Source organism: Cheilinus undulatus, linkage group 10 (assembly GCF_018320785.1).
Source record: "Cheilinus undulatus linkage group 10, ASM1832078v1, whole genome shotgun sequence".
Taxonomy (NCBI): Eukaryota; Metazoa; Chordata; class Actinopteri; order Labriformes; family Labridae; genus Cheilinus; species Cheilinus undulatus.
The window spans coordinates 6,695,191-6,719,249 of record NC_054874.1 but is presented as its reverse complement, the minus strand read 5'-3'; the positions used below and the strand labels follow the sequence as shown (position 1 = coordinate 6,719,249).

At 39.1% G+C, this 24,059-nt stretch overlaps 1 protein-coding gene and 1 long non-coding RNA gene across 3 annotated transcripts in view; one reads left to right on the top strand and one right to left on the bottom strand.

Moving 5' to 3' along the window:
- The window catches only part of LOC121516416, a 145,593-nt gene that overhangs the window by 88,132 nt on the left and 33,402 nt on the right, over positions 1 to 24,059 (bottom strand). The gene's annotated exons all lie outside the window — the stretch shown is intronic.
- The window catches only part of apln (apelin), a 31,043-nt gene that overhangs the window by 2,877 nt on the left and 4,107 nt on the right, over positions 1 to 24,059 (top strand). Inside the window, exon 2 of the mRNA XM_041797703.1 lies at positions 21,937 to 22,109. Within this exon, the coding sequence (XP_041653637.1) occupies positions 21,937 to 22,103 (167 nt within the window). The 3' untranslated portion in view covers positions 22,104 to 22,109. The remainder of the gene's footprint in view (positions 1 to 21,936; positions 22,110 to 24,059) is intronic.

The window sequence follows — 24,059 nt, the reverse complement described above, 5'->3', positions numbered from 1 at the left end:
GTTGAACAGGTGAGCCAGTTGTGTGCGTTTGCAGGGCACCGGGCCCAGATCTGAGTTGTTATCTGGCAGAGGAATCGTCTGCTTGGGAAGGATTTTATGAGAGCTGTCAGCAGTGCTATTATTCCGTATTAAACTTTGATGCATTGTTGGGGCTGGCTGCTCTGTGGTACCATCATGAATACACACTGTACTGGAGTCACTCAGATGTTCATCCAAGTGTTACAGGTCCAAGTAGAGCCAAAAGAAGAGGGCCACACTCATTAAGACACCTAGAGGCATAAAAAACACAGCCTACTTGATTGTGTAGTTAACAGCATCAAACGATGTTAACCAGCCGTAACCAGGAAGCTTTCTAATGTATGGAAGGTGTCTGTGCTTGTGGACGTGATTGCGGCGGGAACAAAACAGCTAAAGTTTTCCAGATGTCCCAGCATAACATAATAACAGCAGGCAAACAGTTGTGTCAAAGGGGGAGCAGTAGAAAGGTTATTACGGGATTATGGAGGATTGCAGGGTCTTTTGCTGTTTTGTTTTTCCTTGAAGGCACAGAAGTTTGTGAGCACCAGCTGGGTTTATATCACACACACACACCACCACAGAGATACACACATGAAAAACCTTTTCATGGAGAACCTGGATTTCCTCTTCATGCAGCATTACGAGGAAATAGAGCCAGCAGCCTGCAGCAACAGTGTAGTTCTGCAGACAACAAACACTATACACTCACACAAAAATCTATGAGCTGTGTTAGGGAATCAAGTAAAGAGTGATTTGTTATCCTCCTGTTGGTTTGGCTCCGGTTAAACCTATATTAGCATAAACTGTAGCCTTATAACTATGTTCTTATGATCCAGATGGATTTTTTGTGTGTTCCCTGGCTTTTATTTAGCAGCTAATCTAATCCTCCTTCAGATTTCTGGTTTTCTTTTGCCAAATTTACTTTATATTGTTCAGTTGTTATCTTGCAATGAAGTGGGAGATAATAATGTTATAAGTCACTACTTGCAGCTTGTTTTAACAATTCAAAGTGTCATCAGTTGTTGGCAAAATAGCATTTAGATGTGATATTTTTTATTTATATCCCACATAAGCACCATATCAAACACTTTATCTCATTTAAATTGAGATACCCAATGTTTGTCAGTCAGTATTGCTCATAAAAGACTGCATTCTTTGATAAAGACTGACTGAACAAAGATGCAAATGAGTCATACTTTTGAACATCAGCCTGATTATGTATTTGATTCATAGGGAGATGATATAAAGGGACATAATTTATTAACCTAAAGATTAGAAAGACAACATATTTTCATCCCTGTGATTGACTGCCAGTCAGTCCAGGATGTACCCCGTTTCCCCCCCAACAACATCTTGGACCAGTTCCAGCCCCCCAGGACCCCAAATGGGGTGAGCGGTGTAGATTATTGATGGATGGATGGATGGATGGATGTACAGATGGACGGATGAACAGATTTCCATATAAGCTTCTGTTATGCAATAACTGGTTCTGAGTTTCAGTATCATTAATGTTACATATCTGGGCCTTCTTAGGAGGCAAGGATGCAAAGATCTCAGGCACAGCTATGTCTGCTCTGAGGTTACCAGAGGCTACTCAGTCAGCACCTGTAATTCATAAATATCGATGTTTATTATTTATTTCGGTTACAAACATCCAAACCAAACAAGCTTAAAACAAGGTCATTTTACATATAATTTGTCAGTCTGTAACTGAAAAGGAATAGGCTGAAGCTAGGATGTACAGTGCTTAACAAATTTATTAGACCACCACCCAAAGTAAAGTTTATGTCACAGCTTCCCTAAATCAACAGCACTGATAATTACCAAAATCATTTTTTATGTTTCTGCAATGGTTAATACACCAATATGTAGATGCTTTTTAACCAAAATGATATTTTTAATGCTAAAATAGAATTATTATTGTTATCCATGAATTTTCAAATTTACTGACTTACAAAAAAACTAAAAAAATAGTAAAGCGCATTATTATTTCTTGATTAATATGTCAAATTATACTTACTAACTTGCATTCCTGAACAGAAAAATGAGTTTTAGTGGTTGAATGTTATGCTTGATTCATTTCTGACTTTTCAGAGAAGCCCAGTGAGCCGGCTCAAATTTGGGTATAAAAAGGTAAATTCAGTTTGAAATTCCTCATTCCTGTTCAAAATGGTAAAATGCCAAGAGCTCACCGAAGATGAAAGAGTGCACATTAAAGCACTTTATAATGCTGGATGGTCTCTGAGACAAATATGACAGGTGGTCTAATAAATTTGTTAAGCACTGTATGTTTGATTTTTGCCTATATGAGATATGCCAATATTTACAAATTAATTTCAGCCTATATTGATATCAATACGGATATTTGAATGTGGTTCAGACATACAACCCTAGTATTTAAAACACAAAATCTAAAGTTTGTGGATGAATAAATGAAACACTTCAGTCTTTAAAACAGAATCAAAAGTATCAGAAATGATGATGAATAAAGAAAAGACTTCTGCTGATGTACGTCCGTTGGTCCAGCCAAAAACTCCACTACTTATTTGTTCATACAGCCAGTATTCACAGCTGATAAGGGGCAGATTTTTATAGCCAAAATATCAGTCATGAACATTGGCAGAAAAGTTTGTATCTGCTGATTCTGATATTATGCCAATAATACTGTGCAATCCTTGCAGAAGCCTTTGGCTTAGTTTTGTTCATCTTGTACCAAAAAATCCAAGGAATAATCCAGAAAATGATCAAAATGATCAAAATAAATCTATGGTTGAATTATGATCCTCAATTCACCTTCATCTATTCACGCTGTAACCTTTGTCTTTTTTTAACATTTCCAAGTCTTTTTTAGCCCCAGTAGAGAGGTACAGTTTCAATAACTTCAGCCCAAAAATGGTGACACAAATACATTTAACATTTCTTCTCACTTTGCATGTTTCAACCATTAGTGATCCTCTTAAATTGTGATTTCCCTCTTAATTTAAAAAAATCTTTGAATGCAAACTGGAATGATCTTTTTGAAAAACAATTTCCAGAGTATTTTAATATACAATTAGTAGAAACTATAATGTGAATGATCCAATAAAAACTGATGGTTTTATTCAGGAAACCAAACTTTATTTATTATTCTAACAGCTCTTTTTGCAGTTCAATTATAGGATCTTAAGTTGTTTTATATGCATTTCCCCAAATATCAGCACAGTATGACATATAAGGCATTACAAATGGACTGCACAATATTTGATGGCAGTTCTTGTTGAATAAATCCATTGTTTTTTTTAGGTCTAAATGAAAACAATCATAATTTATTTTAATGTCTGGCAGCAATGTGTCAGGTTGGTGTTGTCTGGTGGTCGCTGCTTTTTTGGACAGAAGTCAGGAGGGCTGAAAGGAAACAGGTTTGGTATCACTACCTTGCAGTTTTCACAGTAAGCAACTCTGTTAGTTTCAAAGATGAGATTTTCTTTGATAAACCACTTCCCATCTGTATCACATCACCCAACACGAGCTCTTTGAATGGCACCCACAATTGCCCTGAGTGGGTGGGAGTTGCGGAAGAGATTTAGCGAAAAATCATAACTCATTTGGTAGGGATATAAGGCTAACCTTCGGGCTAACTCTCCCTGGAGAGCTCAGCTGCTGGAAGACTTTGGCACATGTGACTGCTGGGGCTGCTGTAATGTAATTCAGAACTCTTTGAATGAATAAATCTACTCACTTAGATCCTCCCATGAGAGTAAATTCAACGAAGGGGGGAAAAAGAAGCGAAGGGGCTGAGGGGACAGAGAAATGAAAGGGCGGACAGGAAAAGAGGCTATCTGGGAGCTGAGAGATTGTGAAAGCTTTCTGTGGTGAATGAAATCACATCTAGTCTGCCTTTATGAATTTCACATGTGGAATAATGACATTTCTCAGCTGTTAAGAAGTAAAATGTGCTAAATCACTTGTAAATTAAATTCTGACTCCATTCTGATTCCTTGTGTCTGTTGGAGTTCGACCCCCTCTCATTAAAGGGCACAACCTTGAGGTTTGGGTAGGGGGTTTCAGGGTTGCAGGAGTGGGGGTCCTGTGTTAACCAGACCTCATGTGATCACCAGACCCTATCCTCAGGCCCAGGGCGCTCCTTACAACTTAATTAGAGCCAGATCTTTGCAAAAACCTGCTCTGTTTTCCACCAGTGTCCAATATTAAAATGATTTATGGCTCTCTTTTTGAACATTAAGTGTTACATTTATTGTGGTAGTCCAGGCAGATCAGATTCCTGATCAAGATGTGAAGAGACATTTTTATTAACAGGCTGCTAGACCGCAGAATAAATACTGTGGTCTTTAACAATGCAGGTGCTTTAATTACTTTCATGCTCAATTTGTAGGAAGCACGAACGGGGAAATATGACTTCTGTTTATTGCTTTAGAGGAGTCATTTGTGGTAGAAGTTCATACTTTGGCAGCTATGAAAGTATGCAGAAGAAGTGAAATACTTAGAGAATCAAAAAAATGTGGTAAAGAGTACTGTCACTATTAACGTCAAACCTCCATAGGCGCCTTCATGGTTCATAGATATAATAGATGTGTGGCTAAAAGCACTGCACAGCTGGCTGTTGTTAGGCTGTTCCAAGGCAAAGGAAGGATTTGACTGTGAGGATGACAGAATGGATCGGGGCTATCATGGATGCTGTAAGACTTAGTAGATCTTTGGTTCATTTAGAGAAGCTCCCACTGGGATCTGCTGAAATCCCAAGCCTGAGGCAAAAGCATGTACTTGTCACTTTATTCTCACAGAATTCTGGGATGTTTGGGTGGTGTAAAACTCTTTTTCAACTCATGTTCTTGCCTTTAACGAAACGTACGTTGTCAAATCACTTCCGCGGGGGCTCTTTTGTGACAACACAGAAATCATTCATTTATGGAGCCATGCATTATTCAACAAAATAGCTTCATCTTTGATCACAAAGGGCTTTTTTTTCCCAGGGAGACTATGTGACACGTAAAGGTCTGCGCCTAAATGTTGGTTAATCAAATGATCTGCCACTCATTTTTAATGTGGGTCTCCTCTGGTTCACCGTAGGGCCCCTGAGTTCATCCCTCTGTCTCAAACTCAGTTTAAGAGCAGCTGGCCGGCAGTCAAGGCCTCTGAATCTAAACAGATGTTTGTAGAAATAAACGAGCAAAGCAATATTTGGAAAACATAAACATGTATCCACATCAAGCAAACAGTTCATCCTAACAGCTGATGAAAAGCTCCTAAACACCAAGAGCCAATAAACAACCAACCTGAGCTCACCTGCAGCATAGAGAAGCTTAGTTGCTTACTATGTTTCAACTCTCACTCTATAGCTGACAATGTTACATTCTACTCAATATTGATTGCAGCAGAAATTGTGGATTTTGTGTTGTCTCCATATAAACTATGAATGTGAGAGAAGATTTTACATTTCTGTTAGTGGAGGAAGACTATGGAGTCTGAATGTGGAGCTAAAGGATTGCCCGACATAAACCAGTTCAAAAGCAGCAGGGAGGGGATTTCCACACAGTATAGGAATGAAGAAGGTGTTTCATTCTCACCAGGTGCTTGTGGCCTATTTATTTGTTTTGAGATTTATGTTGACCTGTAGGTCTAGGCTGTAGATTGATAAATATATTGGGAGAATAATGTATCTTTAGTAATGCCATATCTATGAGTACTTTATAAAATATTTTGAAATAATATTTTTTTTTATGATATTAATAAAAACGCATAATAATGAACCATTTTTATTTATGGTGGGATTAAATTAATTTGTGGTTACTCCTGCTACTTTTTGAATATGTAATCTAATTCATGAAGTGTTCTATTTTTTCTCCCCCATCACTTTATTCATTTTTTACATGTCACTCTGAAGTTGTATGATCATCTTTTTGTTTCCTGTTTTTCACGTTTGAAATAAACACTGCAATCAATCAAGAACTGGAAGCTCGTTAGAACAAGCCATACCTTAATTTTGACACTGACTTCTTTTAACTCATCGCATTTATCAAAGCTTCAGTAGAAAGTTTTTAGCTAGTTATGAAACAGACTAACCTGGCACACCAGATGGTTTGTTTCACACATCCATCTGGAAAAACACTCATAGACACCCTTTGGGAAAGGGCAGAGCCTTTGAAAAAAACTCGGAGGGTGATTGGATGATTGTTCTGTCATGTCTTTACGGGCCAATCAGAGCAACAAAACACATGACGTAGCTGCTACCGACGAGTAAACTCCATAGAGAGCTGCATAACATGAACCATGTCAACTGTAGACATGTCAGTGCATGACTTTTGTCGTTTTTGAAAAGAAAACAAATCACTGATGTTCTTTGTTCTTCTTTTAACAAAGAATTGTAGTCAAGTTCTGCAATTGCACCGGCCTCTTGTTGCTGCTTGCTTACATCACGGCTCTAGTGTGCCCGAAAGTATTGCCCCTCGACAGACTAAATGAATACTTCTGCCTCTTTATGACCCAAAAAGCAAACAATACCATCAGCAGGACTGACCATTTCTCAATACTGAATTGGATGGAATGGAATCATGAATCAAATCAAACCAGGACCTTGTGAATCAGAATTAAATAAATTCAGGTAATCAGTGGCGATACCCAACCCTACTATTAAGTTATTTTCATTGCCTGAAACTTCTGCCAGGGGTTAGGTGTCAGACAAGGATATTAACAACTCACTTTATTCTTTTACATCTTCTGCTGCAAAGATTTACAGTGACATGTTTGTTAAAGGCAGCAGATGGAGATTTTTGTCTTAAAATCCATGTTGTACAAGTACAGTACTGGAGCTTTGATACAAAAATGTTTCATGTCTATTCTATCTTATCATCAGTGATGTTAGAAAACATTAAACGGTGTAAACACCACTTTTACTTTACTTATTGGCCATGAATTAAGGGAAATGCTCAAAGGTGTTATGTCGATCTTGTTAAAATTTGTAACAGCTGAAAAATCAGCTGTCAAAATATTTAGAAGAAAAATTCCTTGCTAAAGAGATGTTGCTTTTAATATTTGGAGTTTTTATTTAAAGAAATTCCTGCTTACAGACACTTGAACAAAATCATTCTGTTATGTCAGATGTAACCGAGCTCCTCTTTGACATATTATTCTGAGGGGATTACAGTAGATAATAGCCTGTGTTGGGAAGAAATGTGTCAGAGCTTTTGTTTTTATGCTCTGTAACGTGGTTGTGACCTAGCAGTCTGATGCAATGTTGTCACTCTTTCCTTTAATAGTACTGTTTGTGCTATGGGAAGAAGTGATGGTCCCCTCAGGCATTAAAAGCTGCAGTGAACCCTGCGCAGTGGCGTTTCTATCCCTTTTTCTGTCTCCCTCTTTCTCCCACACCTCAGATGGGAAAAAGCATGCAGGTTCACAGCAGGAGGGGGGAGTGATGACACAGGAGAGGGAGGGGGCAGTGTTTCACATCTGATTAGCGTGCCCATGGAAACGGAAGGTTTGAGGATCCCTTTGCCCTTGACATGCAATCTCTAGAGATCAGGGCAACGGTTGGTAGCTTTACCTACAAAATGTACCAGCCATTAGCGGAGACCTAGCCTGCTGTTAGCGGGAACAGCCGCACCAGTATCTCTCCTGCTTCTTTTTGATGCTCCAAAAGGAAAGAAATCTCCACTTGGAGTCATTTCATGTTTGCTTCTCTGACTAGGCTCGAACCTGCAGTAACCTTGTAGCCACAAATTCACCCCTTAAAACTGGAGTGGGATTGTGAATTAACCGACAGGCAGTCAAGTGGTGAGGGGAGTCAGTGGCTTCATTAGCTGCTGCCGGCCCTTTGAACTCATAGCGCTCTGATCATAGCAGAGAACAGTCTCACACCTCATCATTTCATACACTCTCTAATTCAGGAGCAGAGAAAGCGCCACACTTCACAGGCAGCTGGCTGACTCAAAGGGCATCTGCAGAAAGCCAGAAACTAAAAGGGGTGCACAGTTTGTTTTTTAAATTTGTTCTGAACCTTCAGAGAGAGTGGGGGTTGCTTGCAGAGCAAGTTGGGTAAGGGGTTAAGTTTAAAAGCTGCAGTAATGGGTGCAACTTTTCATGCACTTTGGTTTCCACACTGGAGTTTGTGTAGACAAAGACAGCCTTCAACAAAGCCACAAGCCTAGCATTATCACAGAACAACAATGCTGCATATCAAACAGTCCTGGACAGAAATAAAAAAAGAGCTCATGACCAAAACAAACCCCCTCGATGGGGGACACTCATAGGCCAAGAGTCCACAGAGGAGGTTAAAAACATCAGACACTCTCAGACGGCTCATTCCAGCCTGTGTGCAGAGAAATTTGTAAATTGAGAACCTGTTCAATATCAGCTGACAAAGTCATTCTTCTTGCTCTAAACTGAGTGCCTTTCATGGTGGCTGCCATGGTAACGTGGTCTGAAAGTCGGCAAGCAATTGGTACCAGTTTCTGCCAAGGCCCAGACTTACTGGTAGGCATGCGATAAGCAGCATTTCCGACACTAGATGTTGAATTGTGTGAGCTGAACAACAAGGGACGGCCTCCTCGTTTAGGCACTGTTCCATATGTGCAGGATGAATGTGTGGGGAGGCTATCAGACTGCTAGCAAATCCCCAGTATGATGCTGTAGCACTGCTAGAGCTTATTCTAGGTTAAAAGAATGTTTGGCTCCTATCTGACATAATTAACATATCTCCCCTTTGGTTAAAGAGTCCTGATCCCCTTATGTGCTTATGCAGCAGGGAAGCATCCCTGGCCATGACTTGTCTCTGTCTGGTTGTGTGGGTTAGTATGTCTGTGGTGATGGCATGCTATAGAGGGATCGTTAGCTAAAGCTGCTTTAAGTGAATGAAGAAGGGAGGCACACGATGGAGACAGCAGGCCTGCTCCTCCAACGTCACTGTAATAACCATGGCTACACACACCAGGGTATTTATTCTTCCACTCTCCCACAAACACAAATATTTTCCTGTTTCCCTTAAGGATTATACACACAAGTAATCAGCTGAACTACCTCACATTAAACAAAAAAATGCTGTCATCTTCTATTTATGTGTATGTAGAGAAGATACTTTAGCAGCTTCCTTTTGCATAACAAAACACTTAAAAATATGCTCTTTAATAAGTCCCTCAGTATGAATCGAGTTAAAGGTTTGTCAAGATGACACACTGAAACCGTCAGTTTAATTTGACAGTAATTGTGCTAGGGTGCTGGGTACCGTGGGTGTCACCACAGTAGGGCTGCACAATTGACTGAAATTCCTTTGTCATCATGATATGAGCATTTGAAAGTCTGATTTTATCACAATAAACAAAAAACATAACAGATGCCCCGATTGTGTAAATTAGGGCTGATACCTAGGGCTGATGTTTAGAATAACAACACGTGCCAATACTCCTTTTGTCATTAGACTCTCTCTATGCTAACAGTTTCTCATGTCTGACCAAACAAACCAGAGTTTAGGTGACTTCTTCAATCCAATATAAATCATCTTGTTTATTTCAGCAGTGAGGTGTGCTTGGATGTTAAATTGCTAGCATAAAGTTTTGACAACAGATAAACATCAGTTACCCACATTAGTTTATGCAACATCATTAGCCAATGGATGATTGAGCAAGGCTGTCCAAGTCAGTGTGAACTACAGCCGTCAGTATTAACGCATTAATTATGTTTAGTTGAGGTCCATAATAAGTGCATTACTTTATAAGTTGTGATTTATTGCACGCCGTATTGTCCCTTTCAGCACACTTTGGTTGAACAGCTGTGTCTCCCTGCAGTCACAGCGGTATAAATAAGTCCACCACTGCTCCTTAATGTCTCATTTCACTTTAGAAACTCACTGACAGCTCAGAGGACGAGTCAGAAGTCATCTGAACATTATGTTAAAAAACAGTCACCTTTTCTATTGTTTGCTTATTTCCGTTTCAACCCATAACAAGTCACTTACATGGTGTTAAGGTTATGTCATAATCATCAATCTACCCTTGGTTCATTATTTTCTTTCACAATAAAAGCAGGTCTGTTTCAGGAAGTCAGTTACCTGTGGTTCAGGACAGTACAAAAATATAAAATGCAACCAGCACAGCTTTAAAGTGTGGAATTTTTAAAAGGGGAGAAAATTCATGATTAACCACAGAAATTTCAAAATTACAGTTAAGACAGCATAAGATAAAACCTAAATTACTAAAACAGATTAAGATGAGTATAATAAATTCAGGTAAAAGCCAGACTAAAAAGGTAGGTCTTGAGTTTTACGATGCAGTCGCTGACAATAAATTAGTTCAGAAAAATGCATTTTGGGATGATTTTTGGATTCAGGAGGGACAACTTAAAAGCACAGATACTGTGTAAAACATAAAGAATAGGCGTGTGGGTAGTCGAGTGGTTAAGGCGCACGCCATATACGCAGGCGACCCGGGTTCAAATCCGGCCTGTGGCACTATTTCCTGCATGTCTCTCCCCGCTCTCTCCCCTGTTTCAGACTCTATCCACTGTCCTATCAAATAAAGGCAAAAAGGCCAAAAATAAAATCTAGAAAAAACCCCATAAAGAATAGCAGACAGAAACTGAGTTAATGTGCACTCTAATTCCTTGTCATATATTGTGCATTGCATTGTAACCACAATGTTATTGCATCTATCATCTTCTTTCCAACTACTCACCTACCTCCATGGCCATCTTCTCAATACTACTTCTTGTTTTGAGTTTGGGACTGTTCACCTCATCCCCTCAGCCAGCATTACTAAACAGAAGACCTACATTTTGTTGTCATTCATAACTTTCTCATAGGGGAGAAATGCACTAAAAAGTACACTTCCACGTTCACACTAGAAGTGATGCAAGAGCCCATGCACTTTCTGGGACTGCTTCCAGCATGAACATGGAAGGGCCTTTTTAAGTGCATTTCTCTCTCATTTTGAGAATTTGTAAATGTAAACAAAACATCAGTTTTCTGTTTAATAAATGAACCTCATGAGGAGATGTTTTATTGAACAGAGTCATAGATTTAAAATATGAAGTAAACGGCAGATACAAGCAGAGCTATACTCTTCATATTGCCTCTTTGTTTTGATTGGAGTCACCTAGAAGTGGTAGTTTACATACTGTGTGATTAACATTGGCACATCAGTTCAGTTTGAATGAACACCATCCCATTCCCCTAAAAAAGCATGTTAGTGTTGTTGTTCTGTTGTTGTTGTCATTACTCAGTGTAGTCTGTACAATTTCATTTTTGTTTCTTTTCATTCATTTAAGAGTTAGAATACCTAACCTCTAATTCCTCTGTTGTCATTGTTGATTTGAACGGACATCACGGCCCTTTAAGTTTGCTTCATCTTTTGTCTGTAACACCATTTTTACTTCATTTCAGAGCAACCAAGCTTGTTAACATTCCATACTGCTAACTTTATTAGGTATTCTAGATAACCTTTATAAGCAAACATCAGCATGAAGCAATATCTGTATGTGTAATGAATCATGGTCCAGTTTGTTTAATATAATTAAACATCACAGAGGATTCAGGATGTATCCTGTCATCAGCAGCCAACTTGGTTGTTAAAATTACTGAATGGCATTTTAAACTGTCCCAAATTTAAACATTTGTGATTTGCCTGACCTGAATCAAGCCCGGTGGAAAGCTGTTCAAACGGGAGAAAGTCCAGACTCAACAGCCAAAGCAAACAACACATGAACACACAGATCTGTCTTTTTTCCAAGCAAATCAATGCTGAGGTTGTCAATGTCAAAATATGTAGTAGATCCTACATGGGCACACTGGGTTTTCATTTCCTCTCTTTCCAAACAATTCCCATTGTCCCAGCTGTTTGTTCACACATCAAAATAGATTCATACAAATGCCACTGGGTGAGATTTATGACGCAGAGGTGTCAGTTAAGCTATGTAGGGACAGTGAAGAAACTGAGGAGAGTTTAATGTTTTCAGCAAGCTGAGAAAATGGATCAATGAGATTTCGCACAATTGCTCCATAATCAGTGTGACTGTGAGTGATGAGCAAGACGAGTAAACAAACAAGATTCAAGAGGACAGCAAATCAGTTTGCAGTGACACAAAGAAAATTAAACGCAGCGGGGATTAAATTTGGATGGCCATGCTTGACTGTGAGTGTTTACATTGAAAGCAACAGTTTCTAAATCATAAATACAGGCTTGTGCAAACTTGTTGCTGTAGCTTAACTTGCAAGCTGCTCTAGTTTGATCCTTTATGTCCTAGCGGCAGAAAAGCCATTATGCTGTAGCTGCATTTACAAGTGCAGGCATTTGTTATGTGGTTGTTCTGGCAGGCAATTCACACAAATCAGCTTTACAACTATTAATAAGCAGCTCCGGCCCATTTGCCATGCTGTCTGTGCTCCTGCATTGACACACAGTGCTGTGATATACAGTTTGCTCTTGCCAACTATGAGGGCAGCTGATGAACTTGGCATTAAACCAGAGGACTGCTATTTCTCTTCTCTGACTGGATGGACAAGTGCAGGAAGATGTATTTTCACTCCAGGCCCCACTGATGGACTATTGCAGGATCAACAAGGATAAGCTGTCAGTATTCCACTTTCCGCTAGGCAATAGTAAGATGAAGAGGCAGCCATTTAAAAAGACAACATAACAGATATCACCTCAGGAGGTGGTGGTGAAACTGGGGCGGGGAAATTGGGAGCAGCCAACCCAGTATTTATCATTAGTCTGGAGAGCTGCCAGTTTGTGAGACCAAAAAAAACCCCCACAGCTCTCCTCTATGCCTGAGCACTTCAGCCTCTCAAGGGCCCAGAGATTAAATAGTGACATACAAACGTTTAATATCTTTAAAGATACCCTGAGAAAAAAATCCTGGGTACCAAAAAGGCGAGGACAGACTCCCCTTTCCCCCATCCAGACTCCCTTGCCCCAAATACTAGTTGCTCCTTCTGCTGGCTGCAAAGGACACCACTTTTGAGGGTTTCAAATGTTAATTTTCGTATGTGTAAGCAGGCAGCCAGCTAAAGTAAGAGGAAAAACATTCCTTAGAGTGTCTACACTGGTGTTAAAAGAGGCACTCTGGAGTAGGGCTGGGCAATTAATCTCAAAGGAGATTAAATCACAATATAGTATGCTGCAATTTACAAATCATAGAAGTTGCAATATTGCTTTAACTTGAAATATGTAAAAATACCAGTTTAATACACTCATTTTCTTGCAGCACAGATTTTATGGACATTTTACAAACATTTATTTGTGATTTTTTAAATTTTTTACAAAAATCATCCTTTTTGCATTTTATGTACGATTTAAAAAATTAAAACAAGGGACAGAAAAACAATAAACCCCATTCATAAAGCAATTTATATCAAATTTACAATATGAGCAACAATAATTACAATTAGACATATTTTTTGATTGTACTGCCATAGCTCATTCTATCTAATATTGATGAATCTTAGCATTAGTTCACGTAAGTCATACCCCTAGCCATGATTGGCTGATAGCCAGCTGACCCCAATTATCACTTCCCTGCTCCCACAGCCAATCACAGCTCTTTCTCTCAACACAGTGGTGTATTTAAATATGATGTACTTCTCAGTAATCCCTGCTTGCATTAATGCTGATGCATCACGCTGCTGCTAGCAAAGCTTCACCTTCTCCATCCCAGCCTTCTCCTTTATAGCTTAAAGCTTGTTAATAATCCCATATCAAATCAAAATCGCAACACTGGGGGAAAAAATCACAATTAGATTATTTTTGCAAGTTGTTCAGCTCTACTCTGGAGCCACATGGTGGTAGTCACCATGTTGGAAATGCTGTCTCAACCTAACTTTAAGTTTGGGCAGAAGTGGGCAACTGGTGGCCAAGAGCATCATGTGGCCTCTCTCTTCACTCAACGTGATTTCATATACTGTCAGACTAAAATCATACATTTCTCTTACAATATTCGATTACTGGTATATGCTGACCTTTTTGAATGAATTAGAAGATAAAATGGCTGTAATTAACCTGACATACTCAAAAGACTGAGATATATTTCACATTGATTTGGGGAACCTCCAGTTCAAAGTGTTTGGGAAGGGCAGGACTTTTAAAAAAAATTCTTGGAAGGTGATTGGATGAACGTTCAGTCTGTCACATTCATTATGTGCCAATCAGAGCAACAAAACAAAATGAGGTTGTAGGAATGCAGAGCTCCTGTAGTAACCTAACAAGAAATGCTTCAAGTGTGGCCCATTCTGATAAAACTCCATCTATACAATAGCTACATCTGAGCTAATCGCTACACCAGCAGCCACCGTTGCATATACCAGCTTCCAGTACACAAAACCCTGCCTTTAACTATCGCAAACTCATGCAGAGTAGGTCAGGAGAAAAGTGAACATACTTTATTTTGTCATGTTAAGTTTTCAGTGCTGTTCTTTTGTCTTTATATATCAAAGAATGTGGTCCAGTTCTGATAAAACTGCAGCTATACTATTGCTATATCCAAGCTAATCACTAATGATTGGTCAGGTCTGGCACAATCAAAGTGGAGCTTTGCAAGACATAAAGACCAGCGATGCCCTCGTCCTCGTTTTTGGAGGCACTCGCCACATGAGTAGTAGCATTAGCAAAAGCCAGGCATTCCTGAAATTCCCCCTATATTAAAGTTTAATTAGGGAATTACCTCGTAGGGAAGAAGTGTTGAGATTCAGTGGAAAGAGGTCAAATACAGGGCTCCAAGGTCATCAGTAGCAGAGATAAGAGACTTATTACTGTTGAACATATGTTTTCCCATTCAACTGTTTTACCAAGTGAACATAAACATGGGAGCATCTCATGGGAAAAGATCAAATAGGATACCACAGAGGCTGGATCCAATTTCAGAGCAGTGAGATAGCTGAGATATCTTTGTTTATGGAGATGGAATGTGCATTATCCAATAATAAACCTGCAATGGAAACAATCAAAAGGTCTTACCCTTTTGCAACAGATGCTGCACGCAACTTCCTCTACACATGGGTAGAGATACAAAGCTAGCTGTCATATCTGTCACACAGAGGTGCTCTCTCTCCAGGCAGCAAGAGTTAATCTATACTGCCAGTGTTATCACTAGGGCTCGGCTTATTTTTAGCAGCTTTCATTACACTTTTCTATCCTGTAGCTAGATTGGATGGGTTGAGATTTGTCAGGAGAATCCTGAGATGTTCTCCCAGCAGCGGCTGACAGTTTGCTATGGCAGGAGACATCTAAATTGTCTCATTATGGACCCAGGTTATGACAGCCTGAGCCACCCGGAGAGGAGCCCAGATGAGTAGTGTGAGCTGAGGTACAATTACTTTAGCACCATGCATTGCTGTATGGAGCAGTGTGACTCCATGCATGGGTTTGCAGCACCTTTTGAACTAGTCCATTTCTCAACATCAGCTGTGGTTGGGCGCTGTGTAGCAGTGTAGTTACTGCACCTATCATTGAGGCATTTAGGCTGTCAGTTTGCTTTAAAATAAGTGTTTGTCAAAATGTTGGGTTAGAGTTCAGTGTCTGGAAGCCATATTTAAATGTTGGAATTTGGGATGGGGGCAATTGACTATTTATCCACCTTTGTATCTGTCAATTACACTCATTTTAAGCAAAAATCATTCATGTATGCAGAGTTGAGAAACATTCCTGCTTTCTTAAGCTCCAACTATGCACCCATTCTCTATTTTTCCTCTCTCAGATAATACCATGTGAAATTCAGCACAGGGTTTGAGTTGTCAAATTTCAAGTCTTTAACACTTACTTAATACTACTTTTTTTTCCAGTAGAATTTGCTGTATTTGTAATTATGTCTGTATAAATGAAAAATAACTGAAAAGAGATCTTAACTCATATTTTAACCCTCTGAGATTGATGTCATATACAACAATAGGAAACATGGGTTATTAAATGTAAAATAACCTTTGAACCAAAAGTCTTAGCCACCTCCTTTTTGTCCTCTGGAAGCCCTCCGTTTGCCATTCTAATGACACTATCCACGTGTTTGTAGACCTTAAGGTAGTTTTGCTAGGGAGCCTGGAACTTGGCTGACTTTCTGGGGCATTGAAAGATTATATCCATACCAGTAACTCTGACACTGAATGGCTTTTAATCCATTTTTTATCCATTTAAGATTGTTTCTTCCACTAGTTTAGCATTTGCCACCATCTCAAGTTCCCAAAATAGATGTCAACCAATGGCTGGCTGTTCCACCATAAAGTCACTTACCAACTGGAGAAGGCTTGAATGAAAATGTTTTTATCACCAAGTTTGATTCATTTTAGGCTTCAATGAAATAAGATATGTTCTTATAAAAATTAGAACATGTCTTATGCATTTTAATTTATCAGTGAATGACAGTATATAAATCCCATGTTATAGTACTGAAGTCTACATGTTCCTGATGTTTATGTTAGTGTTTGTCACTGTGTTTAACAACCTACACCTATTTACTTCACACTGTCTATTCACTGTCTGTCGCCCTGCAGACGACTGTCAAGCTACTTTTAATAGCTTTGCTACTTTTAATCCCTTAAAAAAGAGACATTCTTAAAATTAAATCACTTTAAAATAAAACTGAAGTTAGTGAGTGAGATGTGTGCTTAAATATAAGTAATGTTTTCCAGAAATAACTAAAGTGTACATTTTTACACCATGCTTTGTGCCACATTGTACGCCTTAACTACCCCACCTAAATGTTTATGTTAGACTAAACGCCAACCGGCAACCACGACTCTGCTAATTGGACATCACACTTTGTTGTTTATTAACACACAGTTTCATTTAGTACCTTTTCGCTGTGTTTAGGTGTATAGTGCTTGGTGGTGCTTTGACACTTCAGCTGAAACTTTTTTCCCATTCGGTTTTGCTGATGGGTGCTACTCATCTTGAATTACTTCCCTATCATTGTTGCTCTTTTACTCATTTCTTCAGTGCATACAAACGTTTGCTGCTTCCTATGTAAAGCTAATGTAGCATAGACTATGCTGCTTACAGGCAGCTGGTCTGCTAAAGCACCGGAGCTGGTGTCATGCTGTTTTGTATCCATGCAGTTTTTTCCAAAATAACGTTCCGCCCTTCTTAATTGTGAGTGAGACCACAAACATACACTGCTGATGAGCATCTATGATTGATTAAATGACTTTTTTGGTTAACTGTGACACATCATCGCTTCATCCTGAGCTGTCACGTCAACAGGCTGTCAAATACTGATGTTTCACAAGCCCTTTTGGAGAGGTGCAAGTTATGCCTTACAAACAGATGGAAAGCAAAAAAAAACATTAGCAACATTTCCAGTATAAAATCAATTCCAAAATGCAATTTAGAGAGTGTAAATGACGTTTTTTTTTTTTGTTTTTTTTTTTTTTGCAATTTTTGGTTATTAAAATAAGAAATTACCCAATAATCTGTGTCCTGTATTCACATTTCTATTGCTGTGGTACTGAAACACATATAAATATTGCTCCATTTTTACATACTGAATAGGATTTGAGAGTCCCGTTATCATGAAAACCCCACACAAGGTTCATCACAGGCTTAGTGATACCAGACTGCAGCCTTATGTTTCTGCGTGTTCTTGTCTGAATTGCATTACAGCGCTTGAAGGAAGCAGGGCTTCCTTAAAAAATCAACTCAAACAGAGAGTGTATTAACATTTAGCCCCCTGGATTTGAAAGAAATGAGCTGAATACCTCCAGAATGTGTCAACGTCCTTCATTCGCTGTGTATCTGGAACAATAACAAAAGGATAATGTGCAGATTAGTGCTCCTAGGGGCAAAGATGGGCTTTAGATGCGGAAATATGCAACAGAGACTTTCCCTGCTGCAAATGAATTAGCCTACTGTTCGCCCACAAACTTACTGTGTAATGTGCTTGCGGAAGAAGATTAGTGTGGAAATAGAACTTGAGATGTCTGGCGTTTCAGGGATATACATCGAAAACATTCACCCAGCCGTCTAGCTTTGCCTTTCAGTTCTCCATTATTTAAACCTGAAGGCTAGAAACACTTCTGTTTTTTTCTCTTTCTCTATGGAAAGTTGTTCTTTTGAAAAAGTCTTCAATATGCCATAGCTGAAGGTCAACAATGGCCTTCCCTCTAATGGCTGTTTGAATTTTGCTCTTGAAGAAAGCTGCCCTCTATTCAAGCAAATTGATCTTGCCTTTTAGAGACGGCTGAGTGTTTTGAACGCAGTAGACAGGTTTTAGAGTTTTAACATTTCAATCAGGCGACATTCTCCAGGGCACAGCTGGGACTTGTTCATATAACAGCCCTCAGTATCACCACTCTGCCACGTTTAAGTACACAAGAAAAGAATCTAAAGGAACCGTGCTACCTTGAGCCATCATTGCTTTTGTAAGCTCTTCCCCAGTATACTGTCTTCCTTTTCAAACCTCTGTGGTCGCCTTGCTGACTTATCTTAAGCTGTGTCCAACATGAGCCCTTGTAAAGCCAAGGCAGGTTATTTGCTTAGGAATTCTAAAAATGGTGCCAGTGTCTCTGATGAGAGGGGGCAGGAATGTCATGACCCCTTGTGAGTAATGCCGATCAGCTTTCTGATGGGAAATAGCCAATAGGGATTTGTGGTCTCTTTTGAGAAAAGGGGTTAATTTGTCTCAGAGGCCAGATTAAAAATGCAGAGGAAATTACATAAGGTGATATAAAGTTGGTGAAAATTAAAAATAATCAGCTTAACTGTTTCTTCATTGGTATGAACAAAGAAGTTCACTAACTTGGCTGCAAAATCTGTTTTTAATTTTTAGTTTTTGTGCAGGATTTCTGAAAGTGTTGACTGCCTTACTGGACCAAAAAGTAAGAATAAATTGGTTGTTGCATCTTTAATTTTTTATAACTTCAACTTAAATGGCATAGGGCCCTTTTTCTTGCACATTTTAAATAAAAAATACATCCCTGCATGTGTTACATATGCTGAATCCTCACTTAGATATTAACCACGTAAACACCCCCAAACAAAAAGTCCAGCTCTGCTTTCCATTATATTTTATTAGAATATTTTACTAGTGGTAGTGTGAAAGATCAGCCTTGTTAAATATGCTATTAAGAGTAAATGTATAAGTCTGAGCAGAATCTCTGGATCTCAGTGTGGTGGTCTCTCATTTTCCGATAGGTGGAAAGGTCACAGACACACTTGAGGTGGACCAAACCATTTGGAAAAGAGGGGCTTAAGGGGATCAGGCCACACTTATTGAGAGATGACTGAGAACATCTGGGATCACTCTCAAACACACGTGCACTCACACACACCTTAAACATTCACACACATTCTCTGAGAGACGCAACACCATTCAACTCGTCTGTAATCTGAGATCAAACACTGCCACAGGATGCACCTCCGCGATGTCAGACAGAGTTTGTAATCTTCAGAGAGAGTGACAGAGACATGAGACACAAGGGTTTAGGGCTTTCTCGCTTCAGACAGAGCCTTGTCTATCCTTGTCTCTGTGGTTCCAACATACTGAATTGATGATCTACAAAACTGGGTGGGCTATAAGAGGCCCACACACAAACTTATCTATGCATGACTCTGGTATCCTTGTTACTGCCAGGTTGATCCCTCTTTGGATCTTGGTGCACATTTACTGTCTGCTTGTGATGGTAGATAAAATTGTTTTGGCATTACGTAGATCTTAACTTGCATGATACAAATTACTGCTGAAGAATACTGATATCTTTATAAGGAATATGGTGCTTTGACTGATTTCCTTGATAGTTTGCTTCACTACTTCCTCACTTTATGACCTTTTACAGTGGCAAATATATGGCATGAATAAGACCAGCCTGGTCCAGTGTTGCATGATTTAGTAAAAATGTGTGATTGGGGTTATACTGACTAAGATTATGATTTGTGATAGAGATATAATACACAAACAATATTATGAGTCTACTTGCTTGCAAATGATTTAATATTTTCCAAAAACAAACTTGGCACTGGCACTGTTGCAAAAAATTAAAGGCCTTTCTGTCAGCACCTCTGTGAGTAAGACAGTAGGATCATGTAAAAGAGGTGAAACCGACACCATAATCAAATAGAAATTTGGCCTGCCAAACAACTAAAATATTCAGTTGTGCTCGATGGAAAAAGAAAGCTCAACCAACGCTTGAACATGTGATGTGTTTTTTGATGACCATCATGAAGACTGAGCTAAAACATTTCAATCTAATAAAGGTATTCTCTGCACCAGTGTTAATTTTGGCATCCATTTTTAATTTTAGTCTTAGTCTTTAGACGAAATGTCTTTTAGTTTTAGTCCCATTTTAGTCATTTCTATCCTTTTTAGTTTTAGTCTAGTTTTAGTCCATAAAAACTCCTCACATTTTAGTCTTTACTTTTGTCCCAGCATTTTATTTTTTTGTCTAAATCTGGTACTAAACCATGTTAGTGTGTTCTATGCTCTCTGCTAAACCTGAGGTCTGGCTTTCTACAGCTGAGAGGCAGAAGAGTTACAGCTGTATAGTTTTTGACAGATTTACCCACAGTGGAGAAATATCATGGATTTTGAATGTCTGACAAAAACTACATTATATTTTAGTCTAGTTTTAGTCAATTTGATGAAAACTAAACTCACTTTTTGTCAGTTTTGGTCATCACAGATCTATTTTTGTTAGTCTTAGTCTAGTTTTTGTCATGGAAAAAAAGGCTGTTGACAAATAGTTTAATTCATAGTTTTAGTCGACGAAATGAACACTGCTCTGCACTACAAGTGGAGCTCTCTGTTCCCTCAAGACTTTACTCTTCCTCCATGCACCTTGGCAGTTGGTGAAGTTTCTGCTCTAATTGCGCTAAATCTGAGAATGTCTGTGCTCTGTTGTGATTATTCTCCATTTGTGTCACATTTTTAAATTCCACCCTTTTTGTTATAATAAACTGTTCTGAGATTGTTGTACTTTCATTGACTTCCTGTTGGATACAAACATGCTTTAACTTTGAAAGAATATAAGAACCTTTGGGTAGATCAAAGATCATGACATAAACTAAACTACAGAAAAGGAATTTGCTATGGATTGAAAAGAAGAAAGGGAACAATAAAAGGTAAAATTTTGACAACACAAGGTTCAGATGACTTCTGATTTGTCCACTGAGCTGTGTGAGTTTTTTTTTTTTTTTTTTTTTTAAGAGAACTGAGACAAGTAGCAGTGGTGCACTTATTTTACATTATTGTGGCTACAGGGAGACACAGGACAATAAAGCACGAAATTATTGTGGGAAAAATGCGCCTAACATGGATCTTTATAACTCACAACTAATGCATTAATTCTGATAGGCCTTATAAAAATGCACGAATCCTGCACTGTGCATTTTTAATTTCTCCTAAAGATAACTCAGCTATCATAGAGTTGCTGCATTGTGATTTTGTCATAATAGTTGGCCAAATTTCATACATGGTATCCTCTCTATTATTTTGTGTCATGTCTTGCTGTGCAGAATGTTACACATATCCATGGCATAGGATTGATTTTACTTCCATCTGGGCAAACCCCATTGCCAGTGCTTGGGAAGGGGAAAAAAACTTTCCAAAAAAGAAAACTTGGAGGGTGATTGGATGAATGTTCTGTTTGTCATTCAGGGCCAGTAAGAGCAGTTAACATATGGAGTAAACTACGAGCATGACAGGCAGCCATCATCATGTCATTACATGATTCTTGGTGTTTTTGTAAAGTAATTGGAAGTTAGGTACTGTCCTTACCACCTCTTTCGATTCAAATGATGCTGATTGGTCCAAACATTTTGTAAACAGGAATAAACACATCAGCTTGAAGCTTTGAAAGATAGATCTTTCTGATGACAGATATGAAATCTGTCAAATAAGATGTTATTAAATCCCTTTTCCAATTTCCACCTTTCTGTCTGCACGAAAAATTGTAGTCAAAGTGTGATACTCATTTCTGGAGATTTAATTGGCCTCTCTTCTGTGTCTGTCCACCAGGTCCCATGGCCTCCACGGAGCATGGCAGAGAGCTGGAAGATGCGCCTACGATGAGAAAAATGGTCCAGCAAAACCCTGCAAGGGGCGGTCAGACCCACAGACCAGCCGGCTGGAAGAGGAGACGCCCACGACCACGTCTTTCCCACAAGGGGCCCATGCCGTTCTAGAGCAAGGTGGGTTTCTGGAAGTTTTGGGCTAAATGGTGCTCATTGGGTTGCCAAGCAGGCCATCAAACTGGTCATACAAAAATCAGGTCCAAACATTAAAAGGCTCCAACGTTCAATCCCAGAGAAAGTCTGTGTATGTCTTTGCTACATTGGACCAAGTTTCTGTCATGTCAGAGCTACGTGAGTGAAAGCATTCCTTCATATCAAATCATAACTGCTGACAAGAGAGGAAACCAATTCAAAGAGGAATATGATGTTGAGTCTGAAAATGCTTTGTTGGCAGAAACAGTTCTGATGTTTTCGATAACGAATAGGAAACTCAGACTCTTACAGGAGTACTGAAAACTCTGTAAACGCCAACAGCAGTCAGCTTCACCTCAAATTCAAGGATATTGTTGTTGGCACTGTGTGAGGTGTGTTTCTCAGGTTATTTTTTACCCAAGCCTATCAGCCAGTATGCTTCGTAGTACAGCAGAGGTTTTTTCAATTCTATGCACTTTGTTTTCTCATATGGGAGACAGTTGTACTTAGAAACTGAAGCTTTGAGTCAATTCACCAAGCAAACATCATGTCCCTCCACCTGATTGAGGGAATTTAATCAATTTTACAAAAGATAACACTTTGTAGAGTTAAGTTTCCTCACGGCACCACTTTATCTAAAAAAAAATGTTTACTTTGCTGTCAAGTCAAACACGGCTTTGTGTGACATCTCTTTCATCTAAACTCTGCAATAATATTTGACTTTTCACCTCACAGTTTGGTTTTCTGCTTAGAACCAATCTAAACTCTTCTTATGGTGCTTAAAGCAGATCATGCTCCATAGAGAAACTGTATTTCATTGCATTATCTAAGTTGGCTCAGCTCTGTCACTTGGAAGGAACAGCAATACAACTATGCTCTTGCATTAAGGAGACCTGAACTCATTTAACTTTTCTCCCAGACTCTTTGAGAGAAGGGAAACTCAACAAGGCACAATATCCCTGCAGGAGGTGACAACCATACAGCACTGACCGGCTGCGGGCCGCTATAAATTAAAGCCAAAGTGTGGAGAGGCTGCAGCCAGACAGTGTGAAGGCATGGTTAATCAGTTTAAAGAAAAAGAGATCAAAGCTGCAGAAAATTGGATGCTCTTCCCTCCATATAAGTCAGGAAATGTTCACAATCCATAGCGAATTTCTGATCCTTATTTTCTTTTAAGGGTTAAATTTCTTTTTCATTTCAATCCTACTTTCAATAAAAGACTCTAGTGGCTCCACACAAAGGTGAAAATAATGGGTAAGAACCAAACCAGGGCAAGCTGCACTTGAAGGACAACATGAGACCTACGATTTTCCTCAGTCTGCCAGTGAGAATCCTCTTTGTGAGTTGAGTGGTCGGAGCTGTGTAGTGCTCAGTGCCAGAGTGCTTAACTGAGCTTCAGGAAGTTGTGAAGCTCAGTAGAAGTGAATGGCTCAGCGAGTTACAATGCTGTTTCCACAAACACCACTTAAAACACAACACACTGAAGATTTCCCCTTTTGTGTTCCCTTCCAGCTCCTCTTAGCCTTGCTCAAAGTTCAGTCTTGTTCAAGAGTTTCTCACATACCATCCAGTTTACCCTAAAATGACCATAGTGGGAATCAGCCTGTCCTTTTTAGCAGCTTTTTATTTGTAGAAAGATCTATTACCAAGCATCATCTTTCACTAAGATTAAGGGATGAATTTTGGATCTAGTTGTACAAGGGTCTTGGAAGAAGGGAAAATCATTGTTCAGTGTGCAACATGTTTCCATTACTATCAATCCAACTGGTGGCTTTCTAGGAGTATAATTCCCCCTCTGGTTAAATGCAAAATATAGCTGCATTCAGCCATTTAGTCAAAAGTCAAGTAAAAACATTCTGTAACTCAACTTCACATGGCAACGGTACAACATCACAACATAACAATGCAAAGCTGGTTTGTAGAATGCGGCTAACA